The following is a 17,674-nucleotide window of genomic DNA, read 5'->3' as shown; positions in this document are numbered from 1 at the left end:
CCAGCTTTTAACGAACAGACAAATTTTAAACTTTGTACACTTTAATCAAGGATCGGTGACAATATATTAACAAAACATACTTAAATAATAATTTCAAGATTTTATCTATGTACTTAATATAAAATAAAATGAGACAATTAAGGTTAAAAAAATTAAATTGAAAATCATGTAAGCATGTTTTTAAGTTTCTTTAACTTATTTGAATGTAACTGCGCCAATATAAATGAGTCCTTTGACATGTTACCTACAATTAATTCAATTTGCAACGACTTCTTAAAAAGAAGTACCATGTAGTCCCCATTTAATTTAGTTTACTTCTGACAATTTCAAGGCAGATTAGTTCTTTATTAAAAATAATTATTATTCGTAATCTTCATAAAAAATAAAACAATTTCTAAATAGTTTATTCACTTTATTGGCTCATAAAATAGACATTCATTTTAAACAGTATCATTTCACAATTATAAATTAAAATAGGCAAATAACATTTTTATTTACACAACTAAAAAGCAGTTAATTCTTAAATCTTAGTGATGCATTAAATTAGATTAACATTGACGAATATAGAACGTGACTAAATATTGATTATCTGTAATCTTATATAATTTATAATCTGTATAATACGATATGTTAACATTATTGGCGCGAACATAGATGATGTACAATTTCACACAGATTAATACCATTTAGACACATAGTAAATATTACAATAATAAATTCCCTTGGCACGTAGAAATATTTGTATTATGCAGTATTTTTTCATTATATTTCACCGAAATAATAAGATAGAAAATATTTTTTGTATATAACATATAAATATACCTACACATATTAACGAGTCAATTGGAAGATAGGTTTTTGAAAAACAAAAGATATCATAAGAAAATATAGCTATGGGAGAAAGTAAATGTATTTTGGAAAACTAGACACATTTTGAATAAATAGTTTAATTTGAGCGTGCTTACGTCAATAGCCTAATATAAAAATTTTGTAAACACCTACCTATATGTTCATTTGTTTTATAGAAAAATAGATACACAGTCTTAGAAGAGAGGATTTCCTAACATTATTGTCACAATATATCAAAAATAAAAACAATTTTTTCCATTTTTGTCATAAACAGTAAAAAGATCAATTCGTTTAATTCTTCATTTCAATTAAAATACAATAACATATATAAATTACTTAGAGCATTTAACACAGTTTTGAAATGAAATAGTCTAATAATATCTATAATAATAATATAAGCTATGTATAGTAAAAAACATATACAAAAAGAGAACACAGCAGTAGTTTGTAAAGATACTATATAAAGATATGATATTTCTTCTCCTACTCATATAAACGTTTATAGTGGAACTTTCAACGAGATTCTCTTAGTTTCGATATTGTGATGATTACTTAATACGTTACTTCTATTTTAAATAACCTTACAGACATGTCAAATGTGAAACATCCTGCCTTTCTTTTTATTAACGTTTCTCGGCCTTAAAACCACCATAATCACTAACGGTCTCACGACATAGAAGATTAACACTGCTGTACACATAGACACAGTTCGAATTATGAAATTGAAATGTTATATTATTTCTAATTAATGTATATGACTTATGATGGCTAAAGTTTCAAAATTCGAATTCCGTTTTTTTTTTTTTCAATGAAAAGGTAACGACGAAGATACATAGTCTTTAGCTGATTACATATTATATCGAGGAATATACTGACACGAACAAAGTCCTATAAATTACCATATCTTTTTTTTTACACGACATACACCAATTAAATTGATTACCCTAAAACCGGCCCATTTCGTACCAGCGAAATATTTTGAGATTTTTTCTTGTTTTATTTAATACACAGATTAATTCGAATACATCTACTATATAAAAATAAGTCGGGTTTTCCTTCCTGACGCTATAACTTCAGAACGCACGAACTGATTTCCACGGTTTCGCATTCGTTGGAAAGGTCTCGGGCTCCGTGAGGTTTATAGCAAAGAAAATTCAGGAAATATTTCAACAGAAAAGCGGGAAATCATTTTTCACATACAGCCATCTGGTGGCGAAACGGAGTTCGCCAGGTTTGCTAGTGCATATATAAAATTAAGAATAAGCTTCAAATATGGGATATGGCATTACGATACGGTTTTTAATCAGCGAACAGTAGATTTGATTCACGTCCACAGCGTTCCTGTAAGGAAACATTATATTCATAAACATAAAAATATATTATTCTGAAAATATATAATCTGAAAAAAATACCATTAAACATACAATATTTGTATGATAACTTTATATTTCTCTCCTACTTTTAATACCTTTCTTATAACCTATTCTTTTTCAGTTGAAAGGTTTTTTTTTCGGCACAGAAGTCAGAATATAAATCCTTGAACGATGATTTAATGAAAGGTTGATTGTATGAAATGAATGGTTCGTTAACTTAATCTTTTAATATTCTTTACTAATTCACTAGATTATCAATAAGTCAAGTCAATAATTATTTAGAAAATGAGAGATTCAATTAAGGAGTGATTGAACGTACTGAGTGTACGAGTCATTTATTCAGTCGAGCAGCGAACGTGGATACAAATAACACGCTATATATATATATATATATAATATAAATAATCGTTGAGGCATTGTAGACTCAGCGATTGAGTTAGTGAATGACTAAATAAATGAACGAATGATAGAATGAGGTGAATTTTAATGTCCAATACCTGATAGTCACTATAGTCACTTGAGTAGGAGGGCCGTGCAAAGCTCACAAGATGTTAACCTGTTGTACTAAATGTTGTAATTGAGTTGTGTAGGATCAACAGAGTGAACGAGTGAACGAGTTGAAGTTTCAATGTATGATACATATATCACCGCTATCCCATCCCCGAGGTTTGCTAAGCAGATAAACGCGCAGTCTCGCGCAGAATTGACTCAGTGCGACACGCTTCACGACTGAGTGAGTGAGTGAATGAGTGGTAGCATGAATGATTGATTTCCTTACCTGATGCTCGCTAATTAGATAAACGGGCAGCGATCTAGCGCAGAACTCGCACGGTATGACGGGCTCAGCGGGCGGACTCGCGCTGCGGGGCCGCGCCCCTTGCGCCTCGCCTCCGCCGCCGCCCCACCGCTGCGGGACTGGACTCGCGCCGCGGGACCGTGGGGCCAAGCGAGCTAGGTCCGGCCGGCAGCCCGTCTAGATAGCGAAGCGAATAAACTCCATTTATTTGTGCATCTAGACCTTTTGCATGCGCTTTGGAAAGCTCGAAATAGAGACCGGGATATATTGTTTAAATTTTGTTCGGAATGTATTTGACAATCACACTATAATATAAATTAGTGAACCCGTCACATTAATTATCTTTATTGCAATGCTTAATAGTAGAGATGCCACGAATATTCGGCAACTATTCGGTATTCGGCCTATTCGGCCACTTTTCAGCTATTCGGTATTCGGCCGAATAATACGCACTATTCGGCCGAATACCGAATAGCAAATCAATGAAAAAAAGACACATCAAATTACTCAAAATTATCTATTTATTTCCAAATTACAACTCTTTAGTAATTAAAATTGATCAGTGGTAAGTTGTGATGGATAAAAACAAGCTTTTCAGCATTTATTGGTAGCAAACGACTTCGCTTTTCATCGTAAATGATACCAGCCTCAGAAAATAACCTCTAACTATACACGCTATTTCCAGGAGAAGAAAGATACACTTTAGCAAATTTCGAAATGTTTGGGTATTGTTTTTCGTTTGCTAACCACCACTTGTAAGGATCGGCCTTCCTATCTAGGCGACTATCCTTGACGTGATTTACTCGTAATTGAATTGAAACAAATAGCCATCGATCTCCTGCCACGCCAACGCAACGAGGAAAACAGGTTTTTGCTTGTCTTATTCCAGTGAACGCGCCCCCGACAAGCATGTATTTCGTGCCGAATATTCGGCGCTTCGGCCGACAGCGTTGCCGAATATTCGGTATTCGGTATTCGGCCAATCAACTATTCGTGGCATCTCTACTTAATAGATATAATTATATTGTGTTTTCAGATAATAAATCCAATTAATTTTCATAAACTAAACAGATCAACACATCAATGTACATAAAGAGTGGAATAAATTTACAAAGTATTACAACAAATGGATACGATAATAAAAGAGACAACAAAACTCGGTGCTACCTGATGCTGCACCAGATCGTCAAGAGGCACGGCCTCTCCGCAGAACTCGCACGGTAGCCGCACCTCTTCTGGGGACCTGCAGTTGCGGCTGGAACGTTATGATTCCAATAATTTATTGAGTATTTGATGAAAATAATATGTATGAGTAAGAAGATCTATTCACTTTTTTCTATTGTGTGATAGGGAAGCGCTTGACTACCATCTCGCCTGCTGGTAAGCGTAGATATAGTCTAAGATGTAGCGCGCTTCCCTAGAAGGTACCTGTTCATTCTACTTTTGAAGATCCCCCGATTCTGAGATTACTAGAATAGAGGTCATTAATTTTAAATTATTCGCCCGGTTTTCCGCATGTGTGTGCGTGCGTACGAGCAAACGCGAGTGTACGAGCATGGTGTGCGAGTTCGTGTGTATAAAATCAGATCAAAATCTCCTTTCCAATAAAATTATAACAAACAGAAAAACACTTCACTCACTTGTGATTGACATCTGCGCTGGCATTATTCGCATTATATGGAGCAGTTACCTGTAATAACATTTACATATAATAAGCATTTATAAACAGCTATAGATTCATATTTGTATTTTATACAGTTTTTAGCAAAACTTACTGCAACATGCAAAACTTCTCATTTAAATAATAACAGCTTTGTTTTAAATTTATTAGCTTATTGGTTTATATCTACCTCATTCAATCCCCGCCTCAGCTCCCTCAACGACGACTTTATCTGACTGAACCGGTCGCCATTCTTCCTCTCCCGCGGATCTTTGAGCTGCAACTCATTGAACCGCTCCATAAACTCCTCCGGCGTCATCGGCTTCAGATTCTTGAACTCTTTCTTCCTCCTCTCCACTTCCAAGTCTATGACGTCCTGCTCGAGATTCCTGGAACTTTCACCGGAACCGAGCACGTGGCCGGACGGCTGGATGTCTGGCGCCATCCAGATGCGTCCGTTGAGGCGATTTTTGTAGCTTTGGTCGTCTATCTCCCGGTTGTGTAGCGCGTCCATCTTCCTTAGTTTCTCGAGTTTCGCCAGTGGATTCATTACCGGTGGGAGACCTTGATACATTATCAATTTTTTTATGTTATTGGATGGAAAGCAAACGCGCCACCGTAGGCTCCGTAACATAGTGTTACGGATGTTGCCTACCAGAAAGGACAATAAACAGGCAATCCGTGAGATTTATTATATTGGATTTAATAAAAAAAAAAATTGTTTTGTAGGAAGTTCTAATTTAGTTTTACATTAACAGCAGTATAATTTAATTGACCGAATATGTAATATTCACGTTCATACGATCAATCCAGGGGACATTTTAAGATAATGCAATTTCCAGTTTTAGGATTTATATGTTGCTTAATATCGTTCCGTCGGTAAGGCGAATGAATGAACGAATGAAAAAGACGAATGAATAAAAGTTTAAACAGTGCAATGCTGATTTGATGAAACAATCTAAATAGAGATATGATATACCAGCTGCGCCCTGCGGTTTCACCGGCGTAAGTCCGTATCGTTATTGAAATTATGTATTAAGTCGTTTATGTTATTCCAGTTGTCCAGCTGTCCAAGTACCAAATTTCTTTTTAATCGGTTCAGTAGGTTATGTGTGAAAGAGTAACAAACACACACACACATATCCTTACAAACTTTCGCATTTATAATATGAGTAGGATAGGATTCTAAAGAATAAAATTAGTATTTTCGTGGTAGATTTTACGCGAGTATTAAACATTTAGAAATTAACCCGACGTTTCGAACACTTTGCAGCGAGCGTGGTCGCGGGGAGACTCACGGTTAATAATATAATTAATAAATCGCGTTTAACATCCGATTAAAAAGGATTTAATTTCTAGTTATTTATATATTATATATTTACAATAATGAGAATAATTAAACAAAATTTTTAAATCAGAATAAGATTAGCGTTACCTGAACCACACTCCATCACATATATCAATTGAATCCTACTAATATTATAAATGCGAAAGTTTGTAAGGTTGTGTGTGTGTTTGTGTTTTTAGCTTTGTCACGCAAAAACTGCTGAACCGATTGCAATGAAATTTGGTACGTAGGCAGCTGGACAACTGAAAAAACATATAGGCAACTTTTCGTCAAGATATTCCTACGGGATACGGACTTACGCGGGTGAAACCGCGGGGCGCAGCTATTTTTTTTTTAATTTAAGAAACCGACGGTCATTTTCAAACAAACATAAAGGAAAAACAAAATCTCCCCCGCCCCACTCACCGTTGGCCAAGTTGTGTGCGTTCTTCTCCTGCATCGCGCGCAGCTCCTCCTGCTGGCGCTGCAGCGCGCGGCGCAGCGGCAGCTCGCGGCGCGCCTCCGCCGGCGGCGCGGGCGCCGGACGCTTCTTTATGGCGCCGCGCGACATCGCCCTGGCCGTGTGGTACGGTACCGTAAATGGAGAGAGGAACATATAGTCACTTAGTAGAAAAAAATAAAGAAGAACACAATGTAGCTTTAGAAAAAAGAGAGGAACACAAGGTCACTTTAAAGAAACCGAATGAAAATAACATAAAGTGATTTTATAAAAATAAGTAGAAACGCAAACTCATTCAATAGAAGAAAGGAAAGAACAGAATGCAGTTTAAAAAGACGAGAGGAACACATAGCCACTTCACTTTATTCAAAAAAATGTTTTTTTCAAACATCGACGTCCCTAGAGAGGAGTTGCCACTCCATATACTAAAATGGGACCGAGGCACAACAACTTCCTATCGAACATAAAAACAATCACGTCGATGGATTGAATGCCAACCGAGTTAGTGAGTTAAACGGAACCAAAAAAAAACCGTTGAATTTAGAATCTCCACCATCTTCCTATGAGTTTATTTAAAACTCATGAAATTATCACGAAGGATCGGTGGCATCCTTGAAAAAGCTTGAATTAAATCTGTCCGTTTAAATGGGTCTAAATCGAGACTAAAAGTCCATTACATAAAAAACATACAGGTGAAGCTAATAAAAGAGTTTTACAAAACTCACATATTCTTATGAACTTTGTTTGTAGGCGCCACGTTAGTATTGATCTGCGGCTGATCGTTTGTCCTTTTCGGCCGAGGTATCGCACCATTGGAACTCGATGCTCTGGGTTCTACATTCGTTTCTTTAAGAGCATTCACTGGTCTCTGTTTCATTTCATTCACTGGTCTCTGATTCATTTCATTCACTGGTCTCTGTTTAATTTCATTCACTGGTCTCTGTTTAATTTCATTCACTGGTCTCTGTTTAATTTCATTCCCTGGTCTCTGATTAAATTCATTCACTGGTCTCGGTTTAATTTCATCCGCCGGTTTCAGATTCTTGGTCCCATTGGAACTAGAAGTACCGGGCTGCAGGTATCTTATCTCGGTCGGTCTCGGCACATTAATATCCTTGATTATATCCGGTTTCTTAATCCCGTTCGCGGGTTTCGGCCAGTCGTTGAATATCTTGTTGGGCTTATCCTTTCTGAAGGGTGGTGGATCTGAAATTTCAGAGAATTCTTAAAATTAAAATAAGTATTTTGGCATAGATGAGTGAAACTAGTGATTTTGACTATTTATCAAAAGTCAAAATCATAGACGGAGTCAAACAGACCCTAAAGAATGTCATGTGTCCATAATATTTGGCCTCGTTTCATGTGATATCGATGTAGGATGCACGTGTGGCCAGTTCCACCAGCAAGAACCACTCACCGTCATCCAGCCGCAGGAAGCCGTGGTTGGAGTCGAGGTGCAGCTGCCGATATCGCATCATGACCCACTCGCCGCACTGCTCGCACTGCTCCGTGCGCGCGCCGCAGTAGCGCTCGTGGGCCGGCAGCTCGCCGCGACGGAGGTCGAGGGCACAATACCTGATACACATGTGAAGGATAAACATTGACGGTGGGATGTGGTTGTCTTAAGATATTGAACCAAACAACTTTGAGAAAACATACCAAAAAGAAAAAATTACTAGTAGCAAAAATAACCTTTAGAAAATAGTACAGGAAATACCTTAAATATAACTGAAAGAGGAGAAAAATTTTTGCTAGAAATAAGTTTCACAAATATTGGCTCTTTTCAGTAATAATTTTCACTTGTACCCTCAATTTGAAGAGTAATCTTCGCGATAGTCACCCACGTAGTTGAATATATACAAATAAAGTAATAATGTGTACAAGTGATTTTCATAAACCTTTCCAAATTCAGATCCGCAGACATCACTTTTATTGGAATAATGTTTTCAAATAAAAGACGTACTTCTATTGATACAGCTTATGAAATTATCTAATCTCTGATCTCTTACTTGCACGTCTGCATGGTGTGCGCGCAAGAGTCCCTGATGTGGTCCTCCAGGTCTGTCCCGCAGACACTCTCGCCGCATTGTTTGCACGGTACTATGGTAATGATAAATTAATAATAAATCGTACATTTTCAACCGACTTCCAAAAAAGAAGTAGGATATCAATTAGACAATTTTTTTTTTCGGTTTGTTACTTTCAGATGCGTAACCCGATTTTCATAATACTTTTTATATGAATGCACCCAGTCGAAAGTTTCGAGGTAATAAATAAAAACAAAAACATAGGGAATTGATAATATCCTTATTTTTTGGAAATTGGTTGATGACAACAGTAACTAACTCGGAAATGTTTAAATCAATTAACAATGTATGTAACATAATATGTTATAATATTTTCAAATATTAGATTTTTTTATGCCTTACGCCTCTACAAATGGATTGCCAGCTTTTTGGGAAGGGATTAAGAAAGGATTGGCGATAGGAATAAAGGAAAGGATTGGAAGGGTAAGGAAAAGGATTTAACAGATTTAGTTTAAACATAACAAATACAAATCATTTAAATAAACCAGCTTTTAAGCAAAATAGTAAAGAAAAGTCCCCATGGCCTTGTTTGCCACCCTTTGCAATATCATGCATATTTTTTTTTTTTTTTATTTCACAATCGGCAATGGAGCTGGTGGGACGCCTGATGGTAAGCGCTACCACCGCCCATGAACATTTGTAGAGGCGTAAAGTCGATTACAGACCTTACGCCTCTACAAATGGATTGCAGACTTTAAATTGGGAAGGGATTAAGAAAGAATTGGCGAGAGGAATAAAGGAAAGGACTGGGAAGGGGAAGGAAAAGGATATGGGCCTCCGGCTCCCCCACACTGAAATAAATAAAAAAAAAATCATATGTGTTCGAACAAAATACATACGCAATTTGTGCATCTTCTCATGATGGTCCTGCAACTCTGTATGAGGGAAGGGCTCCTTGCACACCGGACACATCCGGATGTTTCTAGCACAATGGATGGTGTGAATTGTGTAGTTCACTGCTGGGATATCGCGCTTGCTGTAATATAAATGATTTTGATATTGTTAAGTGTACAAAACTAGTTCTCCCATGCTCTACCAGGGTAGATGTATTTACTAGCGCATGACGCGAAAAAGTCTTATAACTTTGACTTCGTCTGTGCGTGTGCGCGCGCGCGTTTTTCTGTGTGGGTATGTGTGTGTGTTCCATATAGTTTTTGTAATTTGAAAGTTACTTTTCTTGCCATGGGTTTATGAAATCGGTCATAGATGGCGGCCATCACACGCTGGATGAAAAAAAAATTCACAACTCCTCCCTTCCAACAAAAGTGGTTGACTAGTAAAATATTAAACAGTAATATTGAACTTAAAATTCAAGATCGCTTACAGCACAAAATAAGGTAAGGGACTGTTTTTTTAATTAAATTACATTCGATTGCATTAGTTTTTTTTTTTAATGTTATCATCCTAATCCTCACGGAGAAATTCCAGATATAAAAAAAAACATTAAATCTGTTTAATCATGCATCAGTTGTAATATATTTAACACAAATATATTTTCATAATTATGTTAATTTTTAGTTAACTGAGTATATATCTAGTTACAGTTAGCTCACCAATGGTTAAAGGATGCAGTTTAAACGTAATTAATAAAGTATATTATGATATAAAGTATAATATACATATTTACTGATGAACTGTATCCCAAAAGAGTAACATAATAAAGATTAACATAATATGAAGGCATATTATGTTAATCTTTTTATTTAAATACACTTCCTGACATTATTTTTATATATAAATAAGATATTTATAAAAAGTTAAATAGTATTTTATACTACAAAAAAGTTTATTGATAAAAATATTTATATAATGCATTACATTACTCATTAATTTAATACAGTACAAAGGTATCTTGCCTTGAAAATACAACTTTGGCAACAGATCTTAATTCAGATAGTATGCAATTATGAAATTGTTGCATAAATACGAATTTTCCTGTAAAATTAGCAATATCTAGTCTAATATTTACCGTTAAATTACGAAGCAGGACTAAAAACGGAATGACGGTAGTTAGAAAAATCGACGGAACAATTTACGGGAAATCAATTCACAATAAAAAACAGCGCAAGAAATCACCGGTTATTACTTCAAATTCGGTTAAAAGGTAAACAACCGAGTAAACGTCCAACACATGTAAGATTTGCTCCAATTGTCCAAAAATAAACTAACAACGTAGGGTTACGAAAATAGAAATTATATTGACACAACATCAGCCACCTTTGTGACCAAACTCACCAGTTCTCGCACGTCTTCGTCTCACCCTCGTCCATTTTCACCACGGTATTAACAACAAATTAAATAAAATTACGGAAATTCAACTTCCACCGTATCTAAAATGATGCCATTTTTTATGTGGGTAGAATCTACAAAGCATTCATTATCTAGTGCTGTTTTAACTTATCACTTCATGGAACACTGTGTGTAATCTTATTGTTTTAAACTTCAATAACATTTGCTTTTAAATTTCGGTTAATCCCCGTTCATATCTAAAAGAGCAATTGTTTAATGTTTTGTGTAGCTAGATGACAATAGAAGAAATCAGCTGAAGTATTGAGCTGTCAAATGTCAAATTTTAATTGAATTTTGTAGCGCAGCGTTCAATATGGTTAACAAAGGTATGAGAAACTACCTTCGAAAAAGTATGAATATGCGATTGGTTTAAGCAATACATCGTTACATTTTCAATTTCAACATAGTTACTATATTCATACATAGGTACTATATTTTTATATTGAACAACTATACTCAAACATGATCTTATCACTACTATACATGATTAACAACTGCTTATTCTCTCCTTAGAGGTAATATTTATATCACACTCATGAGTATTGTAATCGTATTATTATAAGCTATGTCCGTATTAAAGCAAGTGAAGCGGTGGCTGTAAGAGATAAATAGTAAGAGGCGACACACTAATCATCGCAAAAGATAACAACTAGACATTTCATTCAACAAAATGCATTTTGGGCAAAATATTCGTCTTGTTAGAAAATAGCAGTTATGAAATGTTAAAAATATGATAAATATTATTTGTTAAATGCTAATTATTTTTAACAAAAAACTAAACCGCCTTTAAATTGTCCTATGGATCACCATCCATGGTAAGTGATCCTATAGATGCACTAGTTTTCAATGAAAAAATAAATTTTTGAAATCAGTTCAACAAGCAAAACTTTAGGAGGTAAAATCAGAAATACAGTCGATCACCTGCTCCTTTTTCAAGTCGGTTGAAAAAAATATGTATCCCTCGATCACAGGATGCCATGTAAAGCTTTCGGTTCTAGTTAGTTTTAGATAAGTAAAAATAACTTTCGGTTCTACTTTCCATGCGAGTTGCGGCCGGCAGCACATAAGCGTAAAGTGTACGTTATCGTTTGTACTATACGCGCGTGGTCGAAGTAAACGCAGGTGGAGATGGGGATTTTCAGAGCGGTAAAAAGTAGCCTATATACCACTTTCTAGACCCTAGCCTGCTATTATCTCCTACAAAATGCTAACAAAAGCATGGCTACGTGAAAAAAAGACAAACAGATGAACACTTATGACATATTCGCATTTATGATTTGTGTGGATGCACAATGCATGGAAAACATCTTAATATAGTCAGATAATATAGAGTTAATTATAAGAACGAAAAATTAAGGACAATTACACATTACAGACTAGCCATCATAGTACAGAAAACTAACTTTTTACCTTATGGGCTGAGTTCAATGTCGTAGCCACAAAGAAATATTAAATTGGTACCTCTTTAAACAAAGCAGCAGTGCCTACTTTTACATTTTTTATTTAAATAATATTCCTTGCGTGTAAATAAAAGACAAATATCGCTTGGCAATAATAACTTTATTCAGATAAATAAAAAAGTAGTAATCACTGCATACACTTACAAAACAACTCTTATACTAGACTTAAGTTAATTATAATTAATAAGCACAATGTTTACTACTTTTAAATTTATTAATTTTATCACACAGCCCCTATAGCTTCATTACTGTATTCATATAGATGGAAAAAAAAACTATTATTTATAAAACATTTCATGAAAACTTAAATTTCCACTGCAATAACTCCAAATAATAACTAAATACAAAATCAACATTCCAGGAATTACTGTAACATTTTTTACATATTTTTAATTTATTCTGGTAGTCACTACAATATCTTTATTCTAAGCATTGTTACAATTGAAAGCATTATAATGCCCTAAAAATAAATATTTACAAGATTTAAGAATAGTTTAGTTTACAAACCCTTTCATTTTTAAATCTCTTGCCTCATACTTGCCATGAATAAAGCTGAGAGAAGATATAAATTATACAAATACATGTAAAGTAAGAAGTAAATTGTAGAAATCCTTTCTCTACACATCCTTTCTCTACTACATATTATATTATAACCAACACTAAACACTGCACAGTTGATATGATTATTATCATATTGCGTCAACACAAAATGTCTAATATTTAACAAAAAAATGGAAGTGCAATTGACTACATAACTCAACGATTATCAAATGGAGAATTCTAGATGCAACTGTTTTTAACCATCCTCTTAAAGCTTCTCTTCATAACATTGCATCCCCCAACTCAAGGCCACAATTTTCTCGTACATAAGAGATATTCTCTTTGTCTTTACCTTTTCGAGTATGAGATGTGGCCATACATCTTAGAAATATATATTGTACATTCAAGTGAAGGCTGCTGCCAAATTCCTCTAGCTCTTCATTATCAAATACAGAAACGATACGAATTTCAAAAGAATTTCGCCTCTTTTTAGATCTTCTACTGCCCTTTGGCTTCATCTCCCATAAATAAATCCTTATCCACTATCCGTCTTCCATATCATCCACAGCTTCTATTTTCTCAATATAAGACTCCGATTAGTACACTATCCAGTTTCCAACACGGCGTCCGTAGCGTATTTCCTCACAAACTAGATTTCTTACAATAATTGACCCCATCTTCCGGCGAGCTCCTCCACAGCCGAGTGGTGGGCTCAGAACTGCCCCCGCTGGAAGCCAAGGCCGACGCCGCGCATGGTGTGCGTGGCGGCGCGAGCCACCTCGTACTGCGCCTGCATCGCGCGGAACAGCTCCTCCTGCTTCTGGTTGGGGTCCGCGCCCTCCGCCGCCGGGCCCTTCACGGCATCTGCACACGAGTACTGGCGTTTAGTGTCTCGCATATGTAGTTATTACAAAATAACAATAAATATTCCTTATTTGCCTAAAATAAGTTGTTTTTAAATGAATAGTTTTTATATTGTGAAGTACTCTATATAAGCCAGAAATAAGTCATGTGGAAAAAAAAACCATTTATAAAACATAACTCGCAAATAATAAAAAAGATAAAATACAAAATCAACATTCCAGGAATTGCTGTTACATTTTTCACACATTTTTAATTTTATGCTGGTTGTTACTTTTTTTTTATGTTATGTTACAGTCGGCAATGGAGCTGGTAGGACGCCTGATGGTAAGCTATACCACCGCCCATGAACATACCTTTATTCTAAGCATTGTCTTAATTGTTTGTTATTGTAATATTTATAGGTATAAGCAGAGGCAAATGGCGCGTGCACCCACCGGGATCCCGGATGCCCATGAGGCGCATGAACTTGGACACTTGCTTCCCGTCGTTGTCCTGCGCGAACCGCGCGCCGCTCCACTTGGCCGCCTCCTCCTCCGCCGGCTTGCCCTTGTTCGCCCACAGCAGCTTACGCTTCTGCACCTGTCGACCATTTTTATTTCGCTTATATAAAATATTAGCTGTAAATCGCGACGTCACTCGCGTGGTAGCGGGTAAAAAAGTAGTGCTAATTCAGCCTATAATATATTTCTGTATCAAATTTCATACAGATACAAGCTGTTTGGCGTGAAAGATTATCAAACATCCATACACGCATCCATCCATCTATACTCACACACTTTCGCTCTATCCATGTTTTTATGTAAATTTTGTGTGCGATAAAGCAATCTCTATCTTATATTATACAAATATATTTTTACTAGCATGTTCTATACTTATTAATAAAACTAGTATTGCACCCGCGTTTTCACAAGGAAAAAATAGATATACAGGGGATTCATGACCAGACCACAGTGCGGGAAATGAATAGATTTTTACAATTTAACTGGGCATGCGTATAATACACGTCATCGCTGCTTGAAACGGTGAAGGAAAAAAGATCAATAGTTTAACGACATGTGACTTCTGCCAATCCGCACTCGACCGGTGGATTATGACCTAAACCCTCATAGGAGGCCTGTGTCCCAGCAGTGAGAACATATATGGGCTGATGGCTGATTCATGCTTTTCCAACCTGGTCAAGTATCTTGGAAGCGTGTAAAGAGCCCGAACAGTAGTTGGGCAAACCGGACGAGTTCTCGCCGGCCGCCGCGCGCAGCTGCTGCGCCGTCGCCATAGACCCGTCCGGTGTCTTTATTTGAAGACCTGCGAAATTAAATATCCCATATATTAGTATTTGTTAAAAATAAAATTGTTCTCATAGAGACAGTTCTAATCACAGATCTGTCTGTGGTTCTAACCACTAAGCGGTTAGGGTCTCGAGACTTGACTGACTTTTCGATATGAGGTCACAAAATGGAGCTGCTCTAGAAAATTATTCTTTCTCTAATTAAATCGCATAGTACAGATTATAGAGAGACTTTGGGTTGCCTTTTTTACACCAAAGTAATATATACTATTTCTTCACACAGTGGGTTGCCTGGAAGAGATCACTCTTCAGTGATAAGGTCGCCTAAAAGTCTAAGTCGCCTAAGGTCGCCTAAGGTCGCTGGCCTAGTTGAAAGTCTTATTTTCAAGATTTATCTGTATTTTCGCGATTTATTACCAGCATAATAAAGTGTTAAATAAATAAATGAATAATGATAATTTTTCAATTAGAATCAGTAGTTCCTGAGATGGGTGTGTTCAACCAAGATTATTATTATATCAGCATAAAATATATAAAAATTTAGGTACAAATAAAATTAATGTGTCTATTTTCTAACTGTCTCACTACTGCTATACATGGATGATACTCGCTACAAAGTTATATAATGCAATGGTTTTATCTAATTCAATTTAAACTCACCCATTTTTTCCATAACCTCCAATTTCTTATTAACCTTGTATGAGGACGGTCTGTATTCTCCCGATGTGGGCGATCTTTTCTCTCTGTCATTTGTCCTGTAGATAGTAGAATATTTGATCATCACATTTGTATACAGATTATTAATATTATGTCCATCTTATTTTGTGTTTATTTGTATGTATTTGTTTCAATTTGCAACAGAGCGATGTTGTGGTACGATTTTTGTGTCTAAAGATAGGAGGCTAGAGTGTCATAGGCTTCCTTTTGCCGCAGTGAAAACTCTTATTCCCATAGGAATTTCCCTTGTCTACGCAGACAGAATGGAGCTATCTCTATCTATCTGTTAATTACGTCCCACGAATTTAAGGTTTTTTTAGCTCCTTTTAAAATCCCCCTCCCCCTCCCTATCCGGTGTCGTAATTAAATGTTATTAATGAATTCATTGTGAATAGTGGGTACTTACAAGGTGTGCGGCGGCGGATAGGCGTGACCGCGTGATCTGGACCTTTCGTTGCCTCTCTCGCGACCGGATGACCTGTTTAAGTTTAAAGTTTAATTAAAAGTGACTTACTCAATAGTAACCTATACTTGCAAGTGTTCTTGTAAGCAACACTGTCTTACGTTGATGAGGACCTCCTCCTTAGTATAGTGATAAACGCGTGAGCATAGGACCTGTAAGTCTGGTGTTCGATTCCCGGTGACAATTAACAAAAAAAAATCTCAATCTCTGCAGGACTTAGAAGGCTGAATGTCAATTTTCTTTATAAATAAGTATGTACTTATTTATTCATCAGTGAAACAGTAGTATATTATCTGCTCCATACCCCACTAGGGGGCACGAGATTTCACTTTTAACTCTGTCTGACTCTTCTTCATAATGCCATAACAACTGAACTGTTTCTATGAAATTTGGTATGGAGATAGTTTTCATCCATGGAGTCCCACGGAAACAGGAACAATGTATTTTTATGGCTTCACCTCAAGAGCTTTCTGGACTGGGTATACCCAGTGTCTCCCATGTGGCCTCATTTCATTTGGTCTAGTTCTGACAATGTATAGGCAGTACAGTTTTTTTAGTTGTAAGTACATAATTATATTCCAATTTTATAATAAATAGTAGGTAAAACAAACCTTCTATCTTCAGAGCGCCTGTTGGGTCTGTTGTCGCGATCCCTTTCACGATCGCGGTCGTGGTCACGGACACTTTCGCGGTCACGGTCGCGGTCGCGGTTACGGTCCTGGTCGCGGTCCCGTTCGCGGTCACGGTCGCGGCGATCCCGGTCAACAAACCTGAAAATTTTATTAATACTATATTATAAAAAATATAATAAACAATCAAGAAGCATTTGTGTAAACGTGTTACTAAGTACTACATGTACTCTTGTATACAAAATACAATACTAGAATAAGGTAAATCTTTTCTATTGTTAAATATAATATGAAATAACCTCCTCCTTTTTAAAGTCAGTAAATAAATTAACGTGCAAATAACACACCTAGGCGACACAGCATCTCTTGCATCTTGCGACTTCAGCGCTATCGGCGGAACCTCTCCGCCGAATGGCTTCAAATCCATAAGGGCGGGCATCTGAAATTGTTATAAATTTGTAATTAGATTTAATAGGTTTCATTGCATATGAATATCCCAGGAAAACGAGGGAACCTCGGACTGTCTTATTGTCTCCTTTGACTTCGAAACTTCAGACAGATACTAGCAATTTACTTTAATAACGATTCAAAAATGCTTCTAAAAATGTATAATTGAATAAATGTATAAGTTCATCTATCAATGTACCTTGCCATCAACGGAAGGTCTTCTATCGTCCGGTCTGTCCCCGAGCAGGCCGCGACGCGGCGGTTCCCGGTTGCGATCGCTACGTTCTGCTCTGTAACATTATTACAATATTTATAATATTAGTCAAGAAATATATGGTTAGTACTTTCTTGCGTTTGATTTTACGCGAGTAATGTACATTTAGAAAAAAAAACTTTTTAACGGATTTTAAACGCGATTTATTCATTAT

At 36.2% G+C, this 17,674-nt stretch overlaps 2 protein-coding genes across 5 annotated transcripts in view; both read right to left on the bottom strand.

Annotated features, from left to right (window-relative positions):
• Window positions 1-395: 395 nt before the first annotated feature.
• LOC119834601 lies at window positions 396-11,084 on the bottom strand. Of its 2 annotated transcripts, none has more exons than XM_038359005.1 (12): window positions 10,788-11,084; window positions 9,392-9,528; window positions 8,475-8,565; window positions 7,883-8,040; window positions 7,191-7,671; window positions 6,432-6,580; window positions 4,869-5,242; window positions 4,659-4,708; window positions 4,186-4,273; window positions 3,001-3,195; window positions 2,091-2,190; window positions 396-1,876 (listed from the first exon to the last, which is right to left on the bottom strand). In XM_038359005.1, exons 1-11 carry the CDS (start codon window positions 10,820-10,822, stop codon window positions 2,149-2,151), a joined length of 1,800 nt encoding a protein of 599 aa, XP_038214933.1. In that variant the 5' UTR covers window positions 10,823-11,084; the 3' UTR covers window positions 396-1,876; window positions 2,091-2,148. The 2 variants fall into 2 exon arrangements, with proteins under 2 accessions (XP_038214933.1, XP_038214941.1); XM_038359013.1 differs by lacking the exon at window positions 10,788-11,084 and adding an exon at window positions 10,522-10,727.
• Window positions 11,085-12,382: 1,298 nt separating this feature from the next.
• The window catches only part of LOC119833080 (serine/threonine-protein kinase fray2-like), a 9,940-nt gene continuing 4,648 nt past the window's right edge, over window positions 12,383-17,674 (bottom strand). For all 3 annotated transcript variants that reach the window (XM_038356956.1, XM_038356972.1, XM_038356964.1), the window contains exons 5-12: window positions 17,446-17,536; window positions 17,147-17,238; window positions 16,782-16,940; window positions 16,114-16,185; window positions 15,651-15,745; window positions 14,877-15,007; window positions 14,140-14,284; window positions 12,383-13,705 (exon numbers count right to left, since the gene is read on the bottom strand). In XM_038356956.1, coding sequence (XP_038212884.1) covers window positions 13,554-13,705; window positions 14,140-14,284; window positions 14,877-15,007; window positions 15,651-15,745; window positions 16,114-16,185; window positions 16,782-16,940; window positions 17,147-17,238; window positions 17,446-17,536 — 937 coding nt within the window. In that variant the 3' untranslated portion in view covers window positions 12,383-13,553. The remainder of the gene's footprint in view (window positions 13,706-14,139; window positions 14,285-14,876; window positions 15,008-15,650; window positions 15,746-16,113; window positions 16,186-16,781; window positions 16,941-17,146; window positions 17,239-17,445; window positions 17,537-17,674) is intronic.

Source organism: Zerene cesonia, chromosome 2, assembly GCF_012273895.1.
Source record: "Zerene cesonia ecotype Mississippi chromosome 2, Zerene_cesonia_1.1, whole genome shotgun sequence".
In the NCBI taxonomy this organism is placed as follows: Eukaryota; Metazoa; Arthropoda; class Insecta; order Lepidoptera; family Pieridae; genus Zerene; species Zerene cesonia.
This window is presented reverse-complemented; position numbering and strand designations above follow the sequence as displayed.